This window comes from Myiozetetes cayanensis, unplaced genomic scaffold, assembly GCF_022539395.1.
Source record: "Myiozetetes cayanensis isolate MyiCay16 unplaced genomic scaffold, myiCay2020 scf15, whole genome shotgun sequence".
Lineage (NCBI taxonomy): Eukaryota > Metazoa > Chordata > Aves > Passeriformes > Tyrannidae > Myiozetetes > Myiozetetes cayanensis.
The window spans coordinates 15,190,089-15,215,742 of NW_026087159.1; the positions used below are offsets into that span (position 1 = coordinate 15,190,089).

A 25,654-nucleotide genomic window follows, 5' to 3' on the forward strand; every position below is an offset into this window, starting at 1 on the left:
CCCTTCTCAGAAATAATTATATATAATCCCCTGGGATATAAAACCCCAGGTGCAACAGAACATTTTACTCTTTCCTTCTCCCTAGAGGTGGCATTTAAATTTAAAATAAATTAAAAGGCAGCTTAATCTTGCAAAACCAAAACTTATTTCAACACTGCATTATTAATTGTGTTTTCTCTTATTATTTTTCTCTTCTGTCACCAAGCAACTCTTTTGCCTACTTTCAAAACAATTATTTACACTTCAAACTTCTCCATAGAGTTAATTCCTGTCTCTAGGAAAACCAGGCTGCACACTTGCAGTGGAATAAGGGAAAGCCACAAGCTTTTATTATGCCTTTGTAAGCAAACATACATATTGTGTGAAGTTACTGAGTTAACATACGATGATGCATCTCCAGAAGCCGTGAGATATTGGCAGGAATTTCCAAGAAAATTAGATTTTCTATTTCCCAACTGATCCCACGTCAACTGCTGGGGGGGAAAATGCCAAATGTTGGCATTTTGTGATTCAGGTTGTTCTGTTTCCTCCGTAGTTGGTGCGTGTGTTGTTGTGTATCCACCACCTCCAAAGGGAGATCCACTGGGATTTTCATGTTTCGTGTTGAGCTGTTGAGTCTGATGGGACCATCCCAGGGTGAGGATTTGTCTGGGGGTGCAGTTGTCCCCCAGCAGCTCTTCCTCACTGACGCCACGTGCGAACGCATGCGTTGCGGAGTGGCTCTCCCACATGTGGTGTTTGATCAAGAGCTGATGGGGGACGACTCCTTGTGTAAACATCTCTCTAGAAATGGGACTCAGATGTGGGGTCTCCCCCGTTGGTGATGGCCTGGTCGCTCAGCTCGTCCTGCGGCGCCGGCAGCGCCGTCTTGGTCAGAGGTGTCTCTGTCTTGAAAAGAGAATCCATTTTGATCTGGGTTTTGATGTTGAACGACTTCTGGAAGGACTCTGATGTGAAGTAGTAGATGAAGGGGTCAAAGCAGCAGTTCAGGGTGGCGATGCACAACGTGATGGGGTACATGGTCCGTGCAAACCTCTCCAGGGAGCAGTTGGCGATGGCCTGGGACCGGACCAGGGCGTAGAGGAACAGGATGGAGTTGTAGGGCACGAAGCACACGACAAAAATGGCCACGTGCACGATGATCATCTTCAGTACTTTCTCTTTGTTTGTCCCAATCTGGGACAAGGTGGCGGGCTTCCGCAGAGTCCGGAGAACTAAGGAGGAGCACGTGAGATTGAGCAGCAGGGGGATGATGAACCCCACCACCTCAATAAATATGGTGATCTTGGACAGGTAGGTTTTCCAGATGCGCTTGGAAAAACCTTCGAAGCAGGTCGTGCTGGTGTTGGAAACGTTGGTTGTGGAGAAGAGTGAAGCTGAAATCCCACCACTGAGGACCAGAATCCAAACACCAGCACAGACTATGGCAGAGTTCCTCCTGGTCCTGATGGTGCGCGAGCGGAACGGGTACACGATGGCGAGGAAGCGGTCGACGCTGATGCAGGTGAGGAACAGCATGCTCCCGTAGATGTTGGTGAGAAAGGCCGTGCCAGAAATCTTGCACAGGCTGTCTCCGAAGGGCCAGTGCCTGTTGAAGTTGTAGAAGATTTTAAAGGGCAGGGTGAACACGAAGAGCAGGTCGGAAACCGCCAGGTTGGTCATGAAGATGGCGGTTTCGCTCCTCATCCTCATGCGGAAGCAGAAGACGAAGAGGGAGGCACAGTTTGTGATCAGGCCGAGGATGAAAACCACGCTGTACACGGCCCCATACAGGTTGTACTTGAAGGAATCATCTGTCAGGCAGGTATGATTGTTGCTGTGGTTTCCCATGCCAAGTCTGTGGTGCGCTTCCAAAGGGGCCTTCAAAGTCTACTTCAGGGACATCCATAAAATAAGGCCGTGAGCTCGTCCCTTCCCGAAGGAACGCATTCCAGGGAGGCTGAGTGACCCTCTGCTACCACGGCTCCATCACGGATCCTTTCATCCTAAGGGAGAGAGAGAGAGTTACCATCAGTCATCCAAGGAAGTTGTCCAGGAGGACACATTCTCTTCCCTTCCCAAAATAATGGATGTGCAAACCAGACCAGTAATTAATTTTTAGGGTAGCCTTTGCAGATTCCACTGTTATGGGGATTTTTTGAAGGTGAACACAACACCTGCTGCACTCAGACTTTCCTTTCATCCCTCATCCTCCTACTGGAAGGAGAATTCCAGCTTGCTGGTTAGAAACATATTTATTTAAAATATGGGATGGAATTGGCCCAAAGTGTTTGTAAAGAAATTGAATTGTGGACTCACAATATTGCCCAATCAAACAGTCTGAAATATTCATTTAAACCTGTAAAAAGAGATGAAAGAAGCTGAGAGTTTTAGTGATTGTTTTAAATACTGTGCAGAGAGGAAAGTCCTGTGGATTTTCAGCCTTTTCTGAAACAAAAATATTGAAAGAAAACCCCAAACCTATGATAACCAAGAGCTGCTTTGCCTTTTTTCTGCTTGAAAGTAGGACTATCCTTTACACATGTTTTTCAAAGTAAAAAATAGCCATGTTGTGCCTCAGAAATGTTTCTCAAAAACCCTTTCCGAAGTCACGTTTGCCACTTTTGGAAATCGTTGCGCTTTTTTGTTTGCCTTAAAAATGTCTGCAAAAATGGGATTACTTTCAGAGGGACTCTTTCTGCAAGGGTAAAATGCTTCCCAAAAAGGGATTCCTTGAGGTGTACTGGCAGCTGCATTTCTCTTTCCCCTCTTTGTCTAGGTTGGGAACCTGAAATTTGGGAAATCTCATGTTGGAAACCTTTGTCCCAGCTCAGCAAGCTTTAGGGTCGATGTGAACACATTGTTTGTTGGAAATAAGTGCTTTCTGAACTGTCTTGATCTTCCCTTCTTGTTATTCTAAGTATTTTGAGTGCCTGTGAGGATAAAGCCTTGGAAAGTCTCCCTGGTTGGAGCAGGAAGGGTTTGTGAGCTGAGGGAGGGTCTGTGAGCTGCACCACGGGCAGGGCATGGATTGGAAACGTGGAGCAAAGCTGGATCACTGAGGGAGAGACCTTTGCCTTGTAAACCACAGCCAGCCAAATACTAAAGAGAGTTTGTAATCTCCCTGTAATCTAAGAAACCTCCTTGCAGCTACAACTGTGACTTAGAACTGAAAGCCTTGTGAAGAGCAGGATCCTCTCCAGAGGGTGACCCTCTGACAGCGCAGTTTCAACAGCAAACGTGTCACTGAGTTGTGCTAAAGGTTGAAATGGCAACACATAAACAAATAAACTGGGGAAGAAAGCATGGATTTGGGACAACTTGGGATGCAAATGATCGAAATCAGATGTTTTCCATGTGTTTTCCTCCTGGGAGAGCTCGGGCTGACTGTTGTGCTTGCACTCAAGCTGGCGGTGAATCAGCTGGTGAAATGTCGAGTGCTGGGGAAGATGGAACAGCCACGGCTTTGCCAGGTGGAAGGTGCCGGTTCTGCCCTCACCTGGGAATGCCTGGAGAACCACAGGCTTCCCTAAAGCAGTGCTGTGACCCAGAGATGAGGCAGCACCTCATCTTCACACCCTGCAGTCAGCTGGACGTGAAGCCAAGCAGCAGGAAGGGAGGGTGAGCAGATCTCCCCTCCCAGCTGGCTCTCAAGTGACTTGGGACCTTTGGACACCCACAAAGATGAACTGGAGCCCTGAGGCATCTCCTGTGGGAGGGTTGGACTCCGAGATCTCGGAGGTCTTTTCCAAGCTGAAGGATTCCCTGGCTCTCTGCAGGCTGGGGAGGGAAGGGAGGGGGTGCTCTGAGCCCCAGAACACCCTGTGGCTTTCAGGATGTCTCTGTGCAGAGGAGACCAATCCCACCCTGGGGCTTTATCTACAGCAGGGACTTCATTATTCAACTGCACAGGGACAGGTGGGGAGTAAACTGCTCCTTGCATCCCTTAGGCTTGTGCTCATCTAGGAGTTTCTCCTGCTAAATTCATGACCAAATGTACTCTGTTGTGAAACAGCCTAAAAAAAAGACATCAAACATTTAAATTATGGAAAGTAAAGCAGTAAAATCTCAAATGTGCACTTTCTTTGGATCTGTGGCAGTCTAAATAAGGAAAGGTCTTGCCTGAAAGTTAAAATGCCTTTAAGCAAGAACTTATTGGATTGAAAAGTGCACATGAGCTCCAACAGGAATAGCTGTTCCTTGGCTTAACCCTCAGCCTAAAGCATTAAATTCTTGGCTTGTACCTCCCCTTCAGTACAGAACTGCCTGTTATCTCCATCAGGAGCAGGTTTTGTTTATGCTGAAATGTGACCCCTGTAAGTGTGTGAAAACCAGGTGTGCCACTCTCCTGGTCCAGGCTCAGCATCTGGGGAGGTTTGAGAGGGACTGGGTGTCCTTTGAAACCTTACAGAGATGGAAACCCCGCTTTCCAAGCTCTCCACAGTTTTGGCAGCTCCTCAAGACCCAGCCTGGCACAGCAGGTTTGAAACCCTCCCCTTCCCACTGACAAAGTGCTCCTTGCCTGGCCCAGCTGCTCCTCACACAGCAGAAAAGATGCTCCCTCACTTGATTCTTTGCTCCCTGCTCTGCACCAGGCAACCTCCAGGTCTTATCCCAGTTTTTTCTGGTGGGTAATCTCTGGGAATTGCCTGCCAGCAACTGTCTAGTTAACTTATGGGCTTTAAAACACAGCCTGGCTTGTTTACCTATGGAACCCTGAGGGGTTGAAACAAGCTGACAAGTGGCTTTGAAACCCAGCCATGTGCTTTAAATTCTGCACTATGACTCTACAGATTGAGTTTTTGGAGTGTAAAATTCACTTTTCTCCCTTTTCACTGGGGATTAAAGCAGTGGGATGCTCCTCATGCACACCACGGGCACCACTGCTATTGTCTTGCTGGGAAACAGTAAAGCAATATATTTTAAAAAGCTGAGTTAAGTAAATATAAAGAAAACCACTTTACCATTCTGTATTTCAGGTAGGGCAAAGCACTGCAATGCCTGTTCTTGCTAGGTTGCTACAGCCCTGGTGTGAAAACCTTCCAAATCTGAGGGATCTCTTGCAGATCATCTGTATGCTCAGGTTATCTCTTAAATCTTGAGAAATAAAGTGTTTATAGGAAAACTGAAGGATCACAGGTAGGGATATTGGGAATTTGGGGGTTTCTCTGGGGCTTGTCCCCAGATGTCTCAAGGTCACAGCAGCCCTTGTTGTGTTTTGACACGGTCTCAGCCCCTGACCTTGGCAATAAACAGGTATTTTCCTCGGGCACAGCACGTGCTTTGTGCCTTCTCTTGACAAGAACTTTGTTGGGGGGGGCGGATATTTGATTTTTTTGGAAGATTTTTGCAGAGATGATAATTCTGTATAAGGTTGTAGGACTTGAGTTCTTCCAGGCAGGAGAACCACAGGAAAGATGAGATAAACAGCAACTGTTTGAATAGATGAAATGGAAACTGTGTGATGAAAAAGAAACTTTTTCTACCTGAAAAATTATTTGTAACTCAGTTCCTGCAATGGGATCTCCACTGTCTTGTACTTTTTGCTTTCTGATAAAAGTTTTATTAGACATTTTGGTTGTAGAGAACTCTGGAGAGAATTAACTGAAAATGGATATAAGGACAAACCTCCAATTTGGGGCAGTCTGGTGGCTGATTTTCCCCTGTCTGAGGCTGTCAGGGTTCTGGACAGCTCTGTTTTCCCAGTGCCAGCAGTGTGGGCTTATGGAAAACTGGACCAGCCTGAGCAAGTGATGCTGGATCCAGAGAAATGTCTGCGGATGGGAAATAGCTCAGGACACCAGTTTTGGGCTTGGCTCTTAAACCAACCAGTCTGTGAGCTCTCCATCCTCCCCAGAACCTCCTGCCCTTTCCCAGTAACCTGCCCTGGTGTGGTGGGAGCAGGGAAAGGGTGGGATTGGAGGGTGGGAAGCGGAGCAGCTGCCTGTAAACAAAGCTCTATTGACGATCCGAAGCGCTGGGAAGGAGAAATGCTTTAATCTCTTTCATTTCCTAATCCCAAGTGATGTATTCGAGAACAGTAGGACAGGAGCAGACAGGAGTGTGACTTTGAAGTCCGGGGAAGGTTTGTGGAGCTTCAAAGAGCCATTCTTGCCTGGTTTATCGAGTGAATGCCCGGCCGGTGTGCTGGGGAAAGGGGACGTTTTCGGGTGATTAGCATAAAAGACAAGGCAGGAAGGCTCTTATTCATGGCTTTGACACTTATTGTGCTGAGGGTCTTCAGTGCCATCGGTGCTGACACTCCCCGGGCTTTGCTGCGGGTGGAACAAGGGCTCCTGTACCTGCTGGGAAGGTGGAATTGTGAGTTACTCGCTCCGGTCAGGATTCACCAGCAGCTTTTCCAATGCTCTTTGATAGAAAAGAAACCCCAAAACACGGGAGTCCGGGGCGTCTCCTCTCCCTCAGCCACCACGGCAGAGCCCCGGGACCCGCTCCTTTCTCCCGGTGTGGTTTTTGGCTCTCGGGGCACCTCTCACACCCTCCAAGTTCAACACAACCTTCTGCTGCGAACGAATTGCAGCAGGACCCCAATTTAATTCTCCTCCAGGATGGAGCAGGCAGGAGGAAACCTGAGCCTCTCTCGGAGCGAACCCTAAAGGCGTTTTCCTTTTTTCTGTCCTTTTTTTCTCCCCTGGTTTTTAATTGCTCAGCACCGCCGTTGTCTCCTCACCGTCCTCTGAGACTTACAAAGCATTTCCTGCTCGTGGTGCCTTCTCTGGGCTGTATCTGTTTTGTATTGAGCTAATTAAAATGTTTCCTTCAGAAGAGAATAGTGAACTGCCTTACCCCACATTCAGCCACTGATCCTCAGGGCATGACTCTCTTTTTGTTTTCACTGAGAATGTCTCTCTCCATTTACATCACCCCTTTAACCCTTGGCGTGCTCTGATTTCCCCATCCACCGCAGCTTCCAGAACGATGGAACTCCCTCCAAACTTCCCAGCGAAGCTGACATTATTTTACACTTGTAAGAGGGGCTTTTGGCTTTGCCTCTGCCGGTGGAGGGCTGCAGGAATGCTGCTTGTTTTGACCCCCAGGGCTCTCACCGAGGGGGGGTTGCTGTACAATAGCATTGCTTGATTCACTGGAGAAGATTTAGATGCAAAGAAAAGCTGATGAGCTGATGAAAAGCAGAGTTGCTCTGTCTGACCAGGTCGTTTTCACCCAGGAATAATGTTTGTGGTGGAGGTTGCTGTGTCTTTGATGTAGCCCTGTTTATTTACAAAGCGTGGTTAAGAAAAAACATAAAAAATAAGCGAGTCCTGTTTCCCTGAACCACTGGGGACTCCAACAACAGGCCAAGGTTTATTTGCTTGCAGCTCCAAAGGCCTTCCAGTCAGGGGCCTGCCCAACAAGCTTCCTTTCTTCGCTCTCCCTGACACAATTTCCAGTGGTTCCTTGGTGATTGCTTGGCTTTTTGGCTCCTTGGTGCTTTTTCTCAGCCACATGAAACCCTCCTTTCACCTGGCCTCGTCCGACCCAGGGGGATCCTCTGCAGCCCCTTTGCTGGAGCAGGAGAGCTGAACTTTCACCTCTTTATCCCAAATTTATGGGCTTTTTTTCCCCTCTTCCTTGCATCCATTAGCACCACCAAGCTGCCAGCCCAGCAGCACAAACACCTATTTCAGCTTGGCCAGCTGGGCTGGGTGTGAGGGGCTGTGCTTGGTTTGCCTGGGGGTGCTGGGGACAGTCTGTCCGTGGGGCTGGACACGATCCATGCCTAGGACCTTGAGGGACCTGTGCCCTGCATTTATTGACTGCAGGGAGTTAGTAAAATAGGGCTTTATTCTCTTAAATTGGTTTATTCTGTGGGGCAAAGGGAAGGTTCGAGACTCATTAAATGGTTTGTGCTGGAAAGGGACCTTAAAGCTCATCCAGCCCCACCCTCTGCCACGGGCAGGGACACCTTCCACGATCCCAGAGTGCTCCAAACCCGTCCAACCTGGACTTGGACACAACTCCCTCTGACAGAGCACGGATGTGGCATCACCAGCCTTGGTTTCACCTGCTCCATGGTCTCTCCTTGCACCCTGGAGCTCCCCAGTCCCTTCCTGGAGCTGCTGGATTCCCTGTTCCCCTTGGGACACGTTCCTCAGCAAGGAGTTTGGAGCGTGACTGGGGTTTCCATGACATCTCCCTCACCTCACCTGTGTGGAAAAGCATTCAGGTCCCGAAAAATATCCTGTGTTGTCTGATGGAAGGGTGTGTGAGGGAGCACAGGAAGAACTACAGAGGGTGAATTTTCACTGAAGTGTTAGAATAAGGAAGAAATGACTTCACACTGCAAAAATATCGAATCCCAACCAATAAGAGATGTTTCAGCAGTGAAGTTTCTTAGAAATCAGATTGCTAACTATGAGTTGAGAGCAGGGGAATGACATTTGTGTAAAGGATGGATGCTGTTTTTACTGCTAAATATGGTCATTTCCACTTGCAAAACGCAGGCTGGGGTGGAAGAAGGTGCCTTGTCTGCAGGTTCAAGACATGAAAATGGGAATATTATTAGATGAAAATATGAGGTGTGTTGTGGCTGTCTATTTACAGCCTTAAGAGGGTCTCTCATGGTGTTTGTCCAGAGAAAGAACCTGCTCTGCTGCCAGCACCCACCTTTGTCTCAGGGCTCAGGGACTGATGAATGTCCCTTAATTCCACTTGCCAAGATAAAGACACTTTCCTTTTTCTGCAAACCCAACCCATCACAAATAATTCAGCAAACTTCCCTGCAGCTGGGGTCAGCTAAGGCTGGGTTGGCTCCGAGCTGGGTGGATCTTTACCCCCTTTCATGGGGCTGAACTGGGAAGCTGGTGCAGGAGGAAGCCTTGCAGAGCCGCTGTCTGCTCTGGGAATAAAGAACTCCTCTTTTCAGGGAGAGAATTTCCCTTTTGTGAAAGGTGGTGGCTCCTCTTCCCTGAGACTAAATCGGATCCTTATTTAGGGAGGAGGAGCAGAGTGAGCCTCTGCACGCACACTTGACCTGGAAAGACCTCCTGAGGGTGGCTGAGTGCTCCAGGAGCCAACCCAACCCATCCCAGGCTGTGATGGGCTGGCTCACCGTGTCTGCTGTGGGATCCTGGAGCACTGTGAGCCACCAGGCTGGGACCACCACACCCTCCACCGACACTCAGACACCACTAAAGAGCCCCAGATCCCAAATACGCTTTAAGCAGAGTCAGGGACAGCTGGCACAGCTGGATCCTGGACACTGGAATCAATCTCCATGGCTACAATGGCCACGCTCCAAGTGCCAAGGCAGCACCAGCAGAACAGAATCCAAAGTGCTTTGCCACGTACCCTCCCCCAGCGCCCTCTTTCCTTGGGATCTGCCCCAAGGTCTGGCTCAAATTGCCTCAATTCCTGCCCTGGTGCTCCAGCCATGAGGTCACAGCTGGAGGAGGGAACCATCTTACAGCTGGGAGTGCATCCTCTCCCTGCACAGGGAATGTTTCCATCCCAGCTCCTCGGCAGTCTCAGCTGCAGGTTTGCACATTTCTGTGCCTCGTTAGGATGTTCTGAATGAGAGCTGGGGGGGAGTTCAGGAGTTTCTTGTGTTTGTCTGGCCAGAGCTCCCCACTCCAGGATTTGAAAGACACTGACTTTTATCAGCCGAGGAGGATTCTCATTTTCAGTCATTTAGAAGTGTGTGCTCAGCCTCCCTTCCCACCCCCTTCCTCTCTCCCTCTCTCCCATGTGTTTTCAGAATTTTCTTTTAAAATCCAGAGACTTTGAACCCCCCAAAGCACCAAGGTTTCCTGCCTGGCTTGTTTTCAGCTTTGGGAATGCTCCTAAGGGAAAGAAGATGGAAAAGTGCTCTGAGGGGGGAATATCCTTATCACCGAGCTGTGAACTTTGCACTTCCCATCCTCTGGATTTTACTGTTCTGCTCATGTAGGGCAGCAATACAAAAACCACACACAACTGTCTCCTCTCAAACAAAGATTAGGGAATGTCATTAAAAATCTAAACTTTTCCTGCAAATTCTTCTCCAGTGGGCTTATATTGTGTTAAATCCCCTTTCTTCTAAACAGCTGAATCTTTAAATCATGTGTTCATCATTCATTTTACTTCTGACACCAGTTTTTCTATCTGCTTAGAGTTGTATTTGATTTTTTCCTCATTGAATTTTGCAGCTTAAAAGAGGTAGATTTTAGGCATAAATTAAAGCCAAAGTGATAATTTTTTTCCCACTTTTTCGGTATAAAAATTTACAACTTAATTCCTAATTTTAACATAGCTTATAGGAACCAGCTCTCCATTACACGAAGCTGAAAACACGTATCACTGCAAGCTGAAAGTCTGCGCTCACGCCACATTTGCATAGAACCCCTTTTTTAAGCCTGAAGTGTCTTTACGATACTGAGTTCAAGTACAAAAGAAAGCCGCAACCAAGGGCTATTTTTCCACAGACACAAAAGAAGCAACGGCACAGAAAAGTCCTTAACTTGTCATCTGCGGTGCCACGGTGCGAGCTGCGGGGTGAGCTGGACCGACCGCCCTGCCGGGCTGCAGGAGCGGCTCGCACAGCAATCACTTTCCCAAAATTTGGAGCTCATCTTTCCCCCTTGGAGCGGAGCCGGCCGCCCTTCCCGTCCCAGCCAGCGCAGGACAAACCTCGCTAATCCCGGCTGCTCTCACCCCCCAGATCCACCCGAGCCTCGGCTTTAGGAACCCCGCAGCCCTGCCCTGGGATCCGGCTGCTCTTCCCGGAGCTGGGAAGGGTTGGGAGCAGGGACTTACCGGGGCGGCAGCATCGCCAGGGCTCGGCGGTTCAGCGCGATCCCGCCCTGACAGCCCCCATGGATCCTTTGTGGAACGCGGGCCGCGTTATTCCCACGCGGAAAACCTCCAGGACTGCCCGAGTTTCATCCCTAAGCCCCGCGGTGGGTGGCAGCTGCTTCCCGGCCTTTGTTCCGACGGGGATCGGCGCTGCAGAGCTCTGCCATCGTGTCTTGGGAAAACGGGACGCAGGAATGGCCCCGAAGTCTGGGCAGGGGGAACTCTTGGGGGTCTCCATAGGAAGCGCTTTCCATTGGGCAGGGATGTGTTATTAGCGCTGAGCCCGCCCCCGGCGGGGCTCTGTGGGTCCCTCTCGCGGGGCTCTAGCCCTGGATTCCCTTCCAGAGCCTCTCCCAGTTCGGAATTAGCAGTTTAAGGACAGCCCGACAATGAGCAGCGCGGATTTCCTGAGCAATTAGCTGGTGGACCCGGCCTGGGAGAGCGTGCCCGGTGGGAAAAGCGCCTTAGAGCTCGGATTTTCCTTTCCACGGCTGCAATTGTTTTGCCTTCCAATTAAAAAAGTGAGGAGGAGAGGGGGGAGCTGGGAATCGGGAAAGCAGTGGGTAAGACTGGGAAGCTGCAGAGCAAAGCTGGCCGTAAAAATAAAGTATCTTTCTAAAGGGATTTAGAAAGGGCTTGCTTGTTAGGCTGGGGTTCGTTGTAGGGGGGTGGTGTTATATCTTCTCAAAGGAGCTGACTAAAGCAGTCTGGGCTCTTTTCCCCAGCAGCTCGCTGTGAAAACTCTGGATTCCTGCTGGAAAACCGGTCAGCTTTCCACTTCCAGGGTCATCATTCCAAATGCTCCGGGGAAGCGTGGCTGTGTCCGCCTGTGAGCTCCCCTGGGAGCCGCTCGGTGAATTTGCTCCCCCCCAGCAGAGCCCCCGCCTAAAAGCTGTTTATTTTTCTCTCTTACCTTCGATATCAGCCCTTCCACTGGGCACGAGGATCTTCTGGCAGCAGGAGCAGCTCAGCGGCTTCATTTGCTGCAGCCCCGGTGCTCCTTTATTTCATTTTCAGCCTCTCTGGTTCCATAGGTCTGAGATCCCGGGGCTGCTGCTAAAGCCCAGCCTCCCACCTAACGCGTCTCGCTCGCATTGTGTTTGTCTCTCCTCTTCCTCCGCTCTCCTTGGCTGTTCCCACAGGCAGCCAAGGCCAGTAAACAACTCATTGTGAAGCTGGAGCCGATGTTATTCCTTGGGCTGGTGGCCGCGGAGTCGCCTCTGCAGCACCAGCTGCTGCCACAGGCTTTTATCCAGCCATGCAAATAACTTCCTGAATATCTCATGTAACAGCCCAACTGCGGGCTGCAGAACCTCAGCCTCGGAGAGCTCACGGTTTAATCAAACCTAAAAACAGGAGCGTGGATTCGGATTGAAAACGGTGTCGGGGCAGATGTTTCCTGCTCCTCGTGGCCAAAGGTCCATTTTACTTGTTTAGCTGCTGAAGAGACAAAAAATGTGGGTAAATGGTGAAGGGGCGGCCAAAGACATCGGGTGTCCCTGAGTGTTGCAGCTGGCGGAGGGCTCAGGATGTAAAATCCACTGGTATCACCAGTAAGTTTACACACAGAAATCTAGTCGTGGCTTTGGACATTTTCGGGATGGTTTTGAGGAAATCCTGATCCCTGGGGAGATTCATGGAAATCCTGGTCCCGGGAGACGAGACTTTCACACCCATTGTCATGCGTGGCTGAGAGCTCTCAGTGGGGACCCATTAACCAACACCTCGGCTTTGAAATCGCCCTTTGCGGGGCAAAGAAGGATGTGGCAGGCCCGGGGGTGCTGACACAGATTAGAAGGAGCTCACTGAAACCCTTTGCAGATTAACATCTTCTGTCTGAGCTTCCGAACTACCAGAGCTGGGCAAACCCATTAGAGAGGCAACTGGTGACTCCTAGAAGATTAAACACAACATAAATCTTAACCCAAAACTCGTGTGCCTCTCGCAGCATTCAGGCAGAACGTGGTGGCTGTGCCTGCTTGGGATGTTTGCTTTCTCTCCAGAGTTATTGGTTTAATTAAATGCTCCTAACAAAACTCTTCAGCTGCTGGGAACTTCAAGGGCTGGGAGAACTCCTAATAACGTTACCTCTAATCTGTCAGGAGACTGGGAATGCTATTTCTGCCCTCTGTGGGGTCCATCCTTCTAAACCATTGGAGTGGTTCCCGCTTCGTATCCATCTGTGGTTGCCATTGAATCCAAAAGCATCTCTAGTGAGCAGTTATTCAGTCACCACTTGTTTTGGGGGTTGTTTGGAGTTTTTCTTTTAAAAGGAGCGGTTTTTTTCTCCTAGCTATAGCCAAAACTGGAATCTGGAGAAGTGGAAGCTCTAGGTTGACCCATGATGTCACTGTCCAATCTGTAGAGATCACAAAAAAAAAAAGTAAAATCCCAGCCTTTTCCCCCATGGAACATAACAGTTTTGGTGTTGATGAGAAAGACAACATCCCCAGAGCAATATATTTATTCCTGCTGCCCTCCAAGGCCCATTTCTCAAAGCAACACACAGAGGCCTTTATCCTTCCCCACACCAGCTCAGATAGGCCAAATGTTGTGCTCTCAACCTACTCCCTGTCTTTTTTAAAGAATAAATAAAAGTACAAACATTTCCAACAAAGTGCCCTTAACAGGGGTTTATTTGCCAAACATGAAGAAAGGAGAGGCTGCCTCTCTTCTTGGTTACAGTTACAGGCAAGTGTTTTCTTTAAGATGGAAAAACAACGAATCGACTCCTGGGCTCTTCATCTGCGCTCAACCCGTTTGGGGTCCCCACCCTGATCCCATGGTGCTCATCCTAGACTGGGGACAGGGTGGGATGTGGTGAACTCTCCCTGCTAAAACATTGGCAGCACATCAATAATCTCGGGTTATTTTGGAAAACAAGGGAAGCTGGGCTGTTATCTTATTGGAACCCGAGGCTGCTGAGAAGGCACAACGTGTTGGAGCAGCAGTTTGACCCCGTTTGCAGGATCTTCTGATACCCCACTGCTGTGGATGTCTCTGGATGTGTCAGTGCTTGGGTGGCTTTGGGACTGGCATGTGCACTTTCCATGGATGTCAGCCACACAGGCACACCTGAATTTAAGGAATAATTTTGCATTCCCCAGCTTAATTCTTCTGCTGTCGAACCCACTGAATATTTTCAGTAAAATGATGCTTTGTTGTGGTAATTTTCCTACTTCAGGGCCCTTGGGAGCACTCAAAGGAGCCAAAAAGCAGAACCAAATCCAAATGGCATTTAAAGGCCACTGGAATATATATGATAGAGGCATTAACTTGTCCCTTCCCTCCTCTGGTCATTGGCAGGGCTCGTTTCCTGCCTGTGCTTTCCTGCAGCAGCAGAATTCATCTGTCATGGGGGTGGTAAATATTGCTTGGCTTTGGCTCATCCTGAGGCTTCCGTGGAACCTTCCATCCAGAGAGCCCATGAACAAGCTAAAAAGGGTGCCAGGAGTGGCCTCATGGCACCAGGGGGGTTTAGGGACCCTGCCTGGGCAAGGGGGTACCCCCACGATGCCAAAACCCCAACCCTTGGTGCTGCAAACTGCTGGATTTAGAAATTTTGCCTGTCTGCAAGACATCCATGGTGTCTTGTGTCATCCTCTCACCCAGCTTCCCAAGGCTTCACACTTTTAAAGCATCAGCTTTAGGACCACAAGTCCTGTGGGATGATGTTTGATGTCTGGGTGATGCCAGAGGATGGATTTTGGGCTGATTAAACCAACAGCTTCAGTTCTGTTTGAATGGGGCATTTCACTGAGGTGTTTCCAAGCAAAAATAAAGGAAGAAATCAGTAATACTGGCATTTCCTTGAGGGGAAAAGGGAAAAAAATGTCACTTTACAGAAACTGCAGTTGGTGCTGGAAGAGATTTTTAAGGAAAATTCCTGAGCAGATGTTGCAGAACCAGGTTGGAGCAGCCTGGTCTGGTGGAAGGTGTCTCTGCCCATGGCAGGGGTGGGATGAGATGAGGCTTTTAAGGGCCCTTCCAACACAAACCATTCCATGATCCTATGATTGTGTAACCCTCCAGGAGCTCCCAAATGCTGTGGTGCTCACTAATTCTCAGTGGTTTGTCAGGGCTTTCATCTGAAATCTTTTCTGAAGAGTTTTATAACACAGCAACCAAAAATCACTTTGGAAACAAATGGAAGTGCAAAGCCTCATCCTGTTGAGTTTTTGGTTTTTTTTTTAAATATACATTTAGAGGGAGCTTTTTAATAATTTTAAGTGCTGTAGAGAGATGGCAGAAAAGAAAAATGAAAGCAAGGGCCCATTTGAAGCAGTCCCCTTGCAATTTTTAAAAGGCTTCATTTAAAAATCCTGGTTTGTTATTTATCAGCACTTAACATTCCATTACTTCCCCATCCAACAGGACTTTTTGCTAACAGATGCCAGGATATTTCTTCTGCAAATGTTTAGGCCTTTCTGTATTAAATGCACTTAAGCAAAGGCAGTAGATCATGAGCTGCTGAAATGTGTTTCAGTGTAGGAAAAGTAAACCAAAAATTTGTGGTTTTTGCTGGCTCAGGCAAATTGAAAGCTCGGGTGGCACCAAGGCCTGAACCTGAATATCCCCCCAGACCTCGTGTTTTGTGCTCAGCCTTTGCTTTTATCTGCCAGGTGTCATCCCCAACGAGCCAGGGAGTGTCACCCTCTGGCCAGAGCCCTCTCTGTGCTCCTGACCTGCCTCTCTCCCCTGCTTTCCACGTCCTGCAGTAATTAAATCCAGCTCTTCCAGGGTTGTCTCAGCCATTTCAGAGCCTTTCATTTCTCTTGTTGATGGAGAAGGGATTCACTTTGCAGACTCATTCTTCACCTTCCCCATAACCTGGAGGGATTTCCAGTTTGCGTGACCAAATCTGGTCCCCAGTGCCTCCCTCCAGAAACCACATCCAGGAGTCACTCCAGGCCAGAAACAAATTCCTGCTTATTCTCTCCTCCAGAACAAGTTCAGGAACTCTCTGTGTCCTAATTTGCTGTGGGGTTTGGGTCTGTTGGTCCCTTTTACCCAGATAAAGGGGCAGTTTCCCATCCTGTGGTAACGGACAGCGTTGTTTTGGAAAGGCACCGGTGATCCCAAAATCTCACCCCTGGCAGAGGGAGCAGGTGTTTTCCAGCAGAGCCTCTGCCAGCACCAGCTGAGCAGAGCCTGTTTCCCGAGCTGTGCCATCCCTCCTGGGATGTCTGACCATGTCCAGGGGGACACTGAAACGTTTCCCTTTGTCCCCCCGTGCTGGGGAGCGGAGCAGGTTTGAGTGAGAATTGGGTGAAATGAAGTTGGTTCCTTCTTTTCCTCTGAATCCCGGTGATATCCAGCCAGTGGCTCCTATTCCAGGCATGATGGAGCGGGGTTTTTTTAGCAGGGATAGTGGAACATGATCCTGCCCATGGCCTGGGGGTTGGAACTGGATGATCCCTCAGGTCCCTCCCCAGCCAAGCTGGCAGTGCCAGCAGGAGGTACCGTGCCCACATTCCATCCCTCCCAGCCTCCCTGGGCTGGTGCCAGGGGGTGCCTGCAGTCAGACTGGAACAGGACATCAGCAAGTGCTGGTCTTTACTGGACTAAACTGAGTTTCACCAGGAGGATTGGCCTGGAAGAGCCACTGCAGGGCAGTGAATGAAGAGAAGCCCAACAGGAGATGTCCAGGCAGAGCAGGGGCAGTGTCTGGGAGCAGTGGAAGGATATTAAATGTCAACAAACCCAAAGGCCAGGAGAAATCAGTGAATATATTCTGTGTTCTGACAGCAAAAAATCCGGGTTTGGAAAGGGTTGGAGCACCCAAACAATTGGAGGCACAGCCGGGCAGGAGCACAATCCTGCTGGGATGAATAGAAGGAAGAAGCAGCTGAATATCAGGAAGTTTTCTAACAATGAGGAGTGTTGAGCCTCAGTGGAGGCTCCCAAGGGAAGTGGGAAAAGCCCACATGGGCTGAATAATGGAAAACCAGACAAAACCACGGTGAATATATCATGGAAAGAAATCCTTCAGCACAGTGATGGGCAGTCCTTGGTGAGCAGGGCACTGATGTTGTTGTTAACGATGTCTCTGGGTGTGTTTTTGAGTCACAGATTTAGGAGAGCCATGGAAAGCAGGGAGCTGGGATGAGGGGTCTCTGTTGCAGGGCCTCTCCCCATGAGGTGGGGATGGAGAAGGGGCAGAGGGGGGGACACACTGCCCATCACAGCCCTGCATTTCCCAACAGCACAAAGCATTTCCCCTGCCTGTCGCTGTCCCTGCTTTCTGCATTTTCATAAGAAATCTCAGTTCACCCAGGTCCTGCCCTCTCTGGAGCTCAGCTGCTTCCCTAGGGACACCTGGGGGGAACATCTCCTCCCCAGCGTGTTCTGGTTCCCACTTTGCGGTGGTTTTTTGGCACTTGCAGGATTTTGGCTGTGCCACAGAGCACAGGGGTGATGCTGGGGGATTCACAGCCCCAGGGGGTGCCTTCCCTCAGCTCTGCACCAGTCCCAGCTCTGTCACTGATGGAGAATGAAAACAGAGCTAAACTGGTAAAACTCATCATGTTCTGTACCCTGCCTGTCTTGGGAGCCTCTTGCAGCATCACAATAGAGAGCAGCAAGGCTGTGATCAGAGAGGTGATTGGTGAAAACAACAGCTAAATATTCCCAATTTTCATTAGCATCCATAGTTTTGTGTCGCCTTAGGAGCTGGTACAGCCTGTGTTTCCCCCGTCTTCTCCATGGATGCCCCTCTTGGGTGTTGAAGAATTTCCTTGCTATGGCTTCCCACTGCCAGAGGGCAGGGTTGGATGGGATATTGGGAAGGAATTCTTGGCTGTGAGGATGAGGAAGGAGCTGGCACAGCTTGCCCAGAGAAGCTGCCCCATCCCTGGAAGTGTCCAAGGCCAGGTTGGACAGGGTTTGGAGTAACTTGGGCTGGTGGAAGGTGTCCCTGCCCAGGGCAGGGGGTAGCACTGGATGGGCTTTGAGGTCCCTTCCAAGCCAACCCACTCCATGATTCCATCTTAACCCAAAAGGCTGGAGCATGGCCAGTGCCCTGCTCCCAGGATGTGGTTGCACCTCCCCTCGAGGTCCAGCCCGGGCTGCCCCTCTCACTAAAGCTCATTAAGGCAGCTAATCCTGAGCTGACCCTGCCCCTCCCGAGCTTTTCTGCTGCACAAACTCCCCCAGTGTTATGCACATCAAAACCTTATTATTCCTGCTGCTCCCCCTGAACTGCTGCTCTCCCCAGCCCGTGCCTGGTGGCACTTTGGCCTCACCTCTCTCTCGTGGCAATTGAGCTTTGGTCGCTCCTGCTCTGCAAGGTTCCCTACCGTGGATGTTCACGGGAATATCCGACCAGCTCGGCCAGTAGTGAAGCTTTGAGAATCTTTCTGTGACTCATGGAGGTTATTTTGGTCCTAATTTGTTTGTTTTTCTGACTGAAAAGTGGTTTCTGAGGGGATAAATATCCATATTTAATGCCTTAGGGTTATGCCTTTTTTTTTTTTTCCCCACAAAGCCCTTTTCTATCCAGAAAATAATTTCTTCAGGTTTCTTCTGCCAGAGACTCAGAAAAATGACTTTGTTCCTACAGAAAGTGGGATGCTATGTGGAAAAGAGCAGTAAAGAGGAAAGATTCTGCTAACAAGGCCTAAGTGTGTTGCCACCTAACCCAGAAATGATAGGAAAAATATATTTCTTTAGTGTTTAACTGTTTGACTGAGCTCAGGAATTGCCTATTCCTAGCCTATATAATGAAAACATTTTTAATCCTGAGGGAAGAGGAGTCTGGAGAGGCAGCTCACCATGCCAGGGGAAAGCCCACCTTGCCCAGGAGCTTCCTAGATAAGGATGGAAATCCTTGTATACCATTTCCCTGTGCTACCAGAGGAGAAGAATCCCTTTTAAAGGCATTGTTTTAAAGAGGGAAGCAGCACCAGCAGGGCCAGGACCATGGGTTTTTTTCCTTTTGCCTTTTCTCTGCTGACTCGTGATGTCCTCCCAAGCCTTGGGAAGGCCCCACTGCCCCCCGAGCTGCTGCAGGGAAGAGCTCTCCATGAAACCTGAGCCCCTCACTCATAATTCATGGGCTTCCCATTTGACCAGCACTGAGGGAGCAGGGAAGGACAAATGCATCTCCCAGGATTTACTCCTGGTTTCACATCTTCCCTCCTTCAGTGTCTTGCTTCTCCTGTGGGAGAGGACTCGCTCAGAGCAAGGGTTTGACTTACCATTTAATAGTGGTTGTATTGACTGAAGGGAAGAGGCCAAAGCAAACCAACCCCTCTAGATTTCCATGGTCTGATTAACGTCTTCCCTGCTGGTTTCTTGTTTCTTGCACTGATTATTGATCATGATGGGCTCCCCCAAGGCAAACTGGCTGTGGAATGGGGGCAGATAGGATGCTTTTCTTGACTATAAAACACCTGAGTGGCTCCTGCCCAAGCTCCATGGGCTGGAATGTCACTGTTTAAGCCAAGCCCTTGGTTTGCAGTCGAGGCAGCACCTTCAGCAGCTCTCAGCTCCACCCTGGGGGATCCAGCCCCAGCTGCCCTTCAGGACTGGCAGCAGAGACCAAAGGGAATTCAGGGAGACAGAAAGCAATGAAACAGCCTGGGATTTGTCCCAGGTGCTTGGAGTTGTCACCCCATCTCCTGCAGAACCGTGAGGGCTGGGTCCCCTCGGAGAGGGGCAGTGGGACCAGCCCTGGGAGGGGTCTCTGGGTGCTGGGCCAGACCCAGCTCCATGTCCAGCCCTTTCAGGGCAGTTTTCCACAGGGAGGTTTAGCCTTGGGAGCTGTGGCTGTGGCAGTGCCCTGGCTGTGCCAGCTCACGGTAAATATTCCCATGAGGATCCGAGGTGACCTGTGGGGCCATCACTAGCAGATCCTATATTTATCCTAATGCTGACACATCTTTAAATAGCACACTTACATGGCAGGTCCCTGTTTAAAGACCTCACCACTCTCACTTTTGCTGAGTGTGGTTCACTGAAGCAGTTTGAAAGGGAGCAGATCCTCCTTAAATGCTGCTTTGATCCTACATTTTTCTGACCAGCAGGAGTTGCCAGAGCCTCTCCCTTCTCTGCCCAGTCCTTGTTACACCTCTTCTGTAAACATTACTTCCTCTCTTTTTGTTTTCTTTAGCTTTCCCAAACCACCTCTCCTACCATCTTTCAAAATCCTACTGAACCTCTTCCAAACTCACAGAGTCCCAGAATCACTGAGGCTGGAAAAGCCCTCCCAGCCCATGGATCCCCCCTGTGCCCACCCTGTTCCCCAGCCCAGAGCACTGAGTGCCACGGCCAGGCCTGCCTTGGGCACCTCCAGGGCTGGGCACTCCAAACCTCTCTGGGCAGCCCCTGGCAGTGTTTGAATGTCCCCACTCTGCCCTTGCCTGCTGAGCACACGGTCCCCCCCTTCACCTTGGAGTGACTGACTTATTCCTGAAGATCCCTCAGGAATCAGGATTCACTGCTTTGGCTGAGGTGTCCTTCAGCCTTGGTGACATCTGTGTGCAATGAGAGTGAAAGGAGACTGTAGCCACTTTTTTTTTTAACCTTTTGTTGTCTCTTCACACTCCAGCTTGTCTCCCACTGACTTGTGATGCTGCTGATGCATCTCTGGTGACAGGAGCACTTTGCAGGTGCCTCGGGCAGCTGCTGCCCCTGATGCTGTGCCCACTCCTGGGGAGCTGCTGGCCTGGATGGTGGAGAGCACAGCCCAGGGACCAGCATCTCGTGTCTCCCAATCTTCCTTTTTTATGTGCTTTTCTTTGTTTTTTACTGGATTACATTTTAATGAGGGCAGTGACACCAAACAACAGCTTTTCAACATCAGCCAAATACCATCCCTGGCATGGTGAACTAGAATTAAGGCTGTTTTGGGTGGTGAGCAGTGGGAGCAGCAGCTTTTAAACCATTTTTAGGTTATTTTAAATAATGTGCCTTTACCTGGAGAAAGGAGGGAGGAAGAATCTTTATAAAGCCACCTGATGGAAGGCAAAGTTTCCCCAGTGCATGAGCTCAGCTTTGCTTCCTCTGCATGTGGTTTGGGCTGCATGAGGGTCCCTTGGAATCATTACAGTTGGAAAAGCCCTCTGAGATCATCATGTCCAACCATTCCCCCAGCAGTGCCAAGGCCACCACTGACCCATGTCCCCAAGTGCCACCTCCACATGTTCATTGAACTCTTCCAGGGATGACGATGCCACCACTGCCCTGGGCACACTTTCCATGGAGAAATTCCTCCTGATGTCCAACCTGACCTCCCCTGGCACAGCCTGAGGCCGTTCCCTCTCCTCCTGTCCCTGTTCCCTGGGAGCAGAGCCCGACCCCCCCCGGCTCCCCCCTCCTGTCAGGGAGTTGCAGAGAGCAAGAAGGTCCCCCCTGAGCCTCCTTTTGTCCAGCTCTGTCTTTGCCCAGCCCTGGAGCTGAGTTTTCCCCCTGCTCCAGAGGAACACATGGTTTTGCTTAGCACTGGGAAGGAATTCCAGCCCAGTGTCTTCAGCATGCACGTGCCAAGGTAAGTAACCTCTGCTGGGAGCTCAGCAATCACAGCTCGTGCCTGTTTGTTTTCCTATGTATAGATTTACCAGCTGCTGCTCTCTGACAGCTCAGGATGTTTTCTCTTTCCCAATCCAGACGTCACTGCCACGTTTCACTGGCTGGTTTGTCACCCCACGGGCAGGGGGGAGCTGGGCATCCCACAAAGCTGCTCCTCCACCCAGGGCAGGATCCGCCAAGGAATCCCAATTCACTGTTTCTACCAAATCTACTGGGAGGGGAACAGGCACAAAGAGGTTTTTACACATCCAGCCACCAGAAAAGAACTGGCAGGAATTCTTAATGCTCAAAATACCAGGGGATCCTGAAATCCAGGGATGGATATTTTATATTAACCTTTCTGAAATGTGCAGCTGTATGTTTGCTTGGAGAAATACACGTTTGCTTAGAGAAATACATGTTTGTTTAGAGAAATACATGTTTGCTTAGAGAAACACACATTTGCTTAGAGAAATATATGTTTGCTTAGAGAAATATTTTTGCTTAGGGACATGCATGTTTGATTAGAGAAAACAAGGGAAAACCTGGCTGTAAATATGTGCATTTTCTCTCGTGAGATTCCTGAATATCCCTTGGGATTCACTTTGGTTTGTGTTTGTTAGCATGCTGAGGAAAAGCTTTGCTGGAGCTGTCACAACTGGATCTTGAATTTTTGCTGTTGGCAGGTGGGCATTTGTGCTCACAAAACTCTGCTAACTCCCAAAAGCTCCCTGGTTTGCTGTGTGTCGCTGGGCCCTGCCAGTGGGTTGTGCAGCTTTATCTACACCAACACCCATGGGTTAGACAGGCTGGATGAGGCCAACTGGCAGCTCTTTGTGCTGTGTGTGGTTGGAATCAACATTTCTCCATACGCCTTACACTGAAGAACTGTGCTTTGAGCCCCAGCTGTCAGATTTACCCAAGATGTTCAGGTGTGGCAGGAACTCCTTGGTAAAGGGTGAGGAAGGTTTTAATATACCAAATAACTGTGTTTTGGCAGAACTGCCTCAGCAGCACTGGCAGAAACAAGGGTTTGAGACCATTTTGTTGGCTTGGATGAGTTGTTTCTACAAATGGCAGTGATTGCACACTCTGGCATTGAGAATTTGCTTCCTACCTGGTGTTTGAATCTCAGCCACGTGTGGAGGGAGCAGTGGAACCAATTTAGGCTGCAAACAGAGCCCTCCAAAGCTGAGAAATCTGCATGGGTTTTGCACCAGAAAGTATATTTTCTGTGTATTTTCCTCATATTGTTTTCTCCACAAGCTGCCACTCTGTTTTGGTGCACAGGATGATAAAACAGGACTGGCCAAGCCTTAGAAAGAAAGAGTTTAGTTCAGAGGGGTTTTTCCTTCCCAGGTTTCAAGTGGCTCCTCAAACGACAGCAGTGGAGATTCTTGGGAAAGGTTGAGAAAATGCAATTTAAGTGCAATTTGGGAGTGTTATCACTGACCTTTATGGTGCAGGGAAAGCTGGGAGGGAGAAAGGAAGGCAAGTTTCTGGTCCCTTCTCCCCCAGGGAGCAGCTGGTGCTCCTGGGGAAGGAGCAGGAGGGAATGTTACACAAACCAGGACAAATGGTATAAACCCCCCTCAAAATAAGCCTTAGAACATAAATAGAGCCAAATCTCTTCTCACCAGAGCCCTGTGGAAACAAGCAGGCAGGGGGTCTGGGGTTTGCCATCTGTGCCCAGGCTGTCCCTCTGCCCGTGCTCCTTCGGGTTGGTGAGTTTGGGTGAGTTTGGGTGAGTTTGGGTGAGTTTGGGTGAGTTTGCCTCAGTCTGGGAGGATTTCTGGAGCTGCCTCCGCTCTGAGCCCGCTCTGAGCTCTGTGTGGAGCACACTGAGGCTGCTCTCAGCTGAGCAGGTCTCCACAAACACTCAGGGCACAGAGCAGTGACCCAGCAATGGGCCCAGCCCTGGAACCTGCCGGGTAAAAATAGATGAAAGGAGCCACAGCACGTCCCCCAAACACAAACCCTCTAATGAGGCCGAGGCACTGGGGCTGGACCAACAACTCTGGGAGATGTGGTGGCCAGGGCAGATGAATGGAGCGCTTGTGGAAGGAGGGCCGTGCCATTTGCACGAGCGGGAGGCGGCGCGGGGGGAACAACGGTCAATGAAATCCTTTAAAAAGCTCTGCTTTTCCAGGCCACGTTCAAGGTTTAAACTGCTGAGAACTCGATACCTCCACAGTCCAACTCACTCCATGACAGAAGTGCACACAGAAAGGGGGGGAGGAAAACTCGTTTGGCTTGATTTTCAGGTAAACTTAGACTTCTCCAGGAGGTTTTTTCCCTGGCTTTTCATAGGAGTGGAAAGCAGGTAATTTAACACATTGTTAGAGCTTCACAGCAGTATCAGGGCCCCTCGTGATGAGAAAGACATCTCTAGGGGGCTGGAGTGTGGCCAGGGAAGGGAACAGAGCTGGGAAGGGGCTGGAGCAGCAGGAGGGGCTGAGGGAGCTGGGGGGGCTCAACCTGGAGAAAAGGAGGCTCAGGGGGGACCCTCTGGTTCTGCAACTCCCTGACAGGAGGGGGGAGCTGGGGGGGGTGTTATTCTCTTCTCCCAGGTAACAAGTGACAGATGAGAGGAAATGGCCTCAAGTTGTGCTAGGGGAGGTTTAATTGGATAATAGAGAAAATTTCTTCCTGGACAGGGTCATCAAGCGTGGAGCCTGTGGGTGGACAGGGCACTTGGATTCAAGGTGCCTTGAATTCCATAAAGCGTTGTTGCCTGAGAAGAAGGGGAGGTTCAGTTTGGACATCAGGAGGAATTTCTTCATGGAAAGGATGGTTACAGATCAAAACGTGCTGCCCAGGGAGGTGGTGGAGTCACCACCCCTGGAGGTGTTCAGGGAACTCCTGGATGTGGCACTCAGAGCTCTGGCCTGGGGGACAAGGTGGGGATGGGTCAGGGGCTGGACTCAATGATCTTAGAAGTCTTTTCCAACCTTAATGTTTCTGTGAAAGTCTGATTGGGCCCACAATGTTGTGTTGATGCCCAGATGAAATTCCTCCTTGCTGGGGCCAGGGGTAGTGCAGATGTCACCCACTCATTCTCGCAAGTGTGGAAATTTCAGCTGCCACAACAGGCAGGTGGAATGAGTGAGAAACTCTCCCTGGAGAGCTGCCAGAGAGTTCTGCTGGGTTATTTCAGTCCTTGGACAAGCAGGAGTTTGGCTATGGAAGGGCAGCACCACAGGAACATCCCTGACACTGTAGGGACCGAGCTTCACCCTGGACTGAGATGGGCCCTGGCAGGTGCAGGTCCTCATCCATGGGGGTTAATTTGGGAATGACTGAGGCAGGAGGTGATGGGTTGGGGGGAGACAGCCCTTCCCTGACCTTGCTCCACTGAAAATCCAGGCCCATGGATCAAAGGCTTAAATGAACCAGGTCTAGTGAACAGTTCCCTGCCCGCAGCAGGGCTTTGGGATGACATGGTTTGTAGGGTCCCTTCCAACCCAGAGACCTTGAGCAGGGTGTGGGGGAGCAGGATCCAGCCCTGGCTCCCTCATCCCAGCCCGAGGAGCTCCTGCTGCTGTCGGCAGCTCCCGGGTTTTTATGAAGTGCTGGATCAGCTTGGTCAGGGCTCACCTGGGCTGTGGAAATACCTGTTCCCTGCCAGAGCAGGGCCTGGGCTCTGACTCAGCAAAACGCTTCAGCACGTGCTCAGTCACCCCCAGCCCAGCACAGAAGTTGAGCATCTGCTTGTTTTTAAGCTTGCACTTAACATATTTGGGGGATGGAGTGGAATTTCTGTGGGATGGCTCCTGCTGCCTACCTGGAGCTGCAGGTGAGCCCTGCACACGCTGCCTTCAGCTCCAACACCTTTCAAGAAGGAAAACCAGTCCAAAACCATAAATATGGGAATAAACATTCCCACCAGTCATCTGCTGCTAATTTACTGTTGAATCAATTCATTTTCATCCAGATCCAGTAGAGCAGCTTTGAGCCTCTGAAGGACAGTGAATATTACACTTGATACCATAAGCAAAAGGATTGCAGGGCATGTTTTATTTCACCAAGAGCATTTAGTGCTTTGCCAAATTCTGTCTCCTGAGGGTCACTGCAAATGTGTTCTCCTTCTGCTTTTCATGCAGTGCTGCAAAGTGAGCTGTGATTGTGCAACTGGGTGACTATTCCTGCAATTTTAGCTTGGAGGTTTTTCTTTTTTAATGCAAACGTATCGTTCAGTCTCATGGATTTATCTCCCCCTAAAAAAAGAAGTGAATGAGGAACCTTCCTTCCTGTGCCTAAAGGGGCTCCAAGAGAGCTGGAGAGGAATGTTGGACAAGGACCTGGAGTGACAGGACAAGGGAGAATGGCTTTAGGCTGGAGGAGGGTAAATTTAGATTGGATATTGGGAAGA

The 25,654-nt window shown here is 49.9% G+C and overlaps 1 protein-coding gene across 2 annotated transcripts; it reads right to left on the bottom strand.

Moving 5' to 3' along the window:
* Positions 1 to 302: 302 nt before the first annotated feature.
* On the bottom strand, positions 303 to 11,981 carry LPAR4 (lysophosphatidic acid receptor 4). Of its 2 annotated transcripts, none has more exons than XM_050310912.1 (2): positions 11,687 to 11,981; positions 303 to 1,985 (listed from the first exon to the last, which is right to left on the bottom strand). In XM_050310912.1, the coding sequence occupies exon 2, from the start codon at positions 1,828 to 1,830 to the stop codon at positions 784 to 786; it is 1,047 nt and encodes a 348-aa protein (XP_050166869.1). In that variant the 5' UTR covers positions 1,831 to 1,985; positions 11,687 to 11,981; the 3' UTR covers positions 303 to 783. The 2 variants fall into 2 exon arrangements, with proteins under 2 accessions (XP_050166869.1, XP_050166870.1); XM_050310913.1 differs by lacking the exon at positions 11,687 to 11,981 and adding an exon at positions 10,735 to 11,608.
* Between the last annotated feature and the right edge of the window lie 13,673 nt (positions 11,982 to 25,654).

Excerpts from the sequence above, each read along its gene's own strand:
- LPAR4 (XM_050310912.1), bottom strand. The coding sequence starts at position 1,830 with ATGGGAAACCACAGCAACAATCATACCTGCCTGACAGATGATTCCTTC.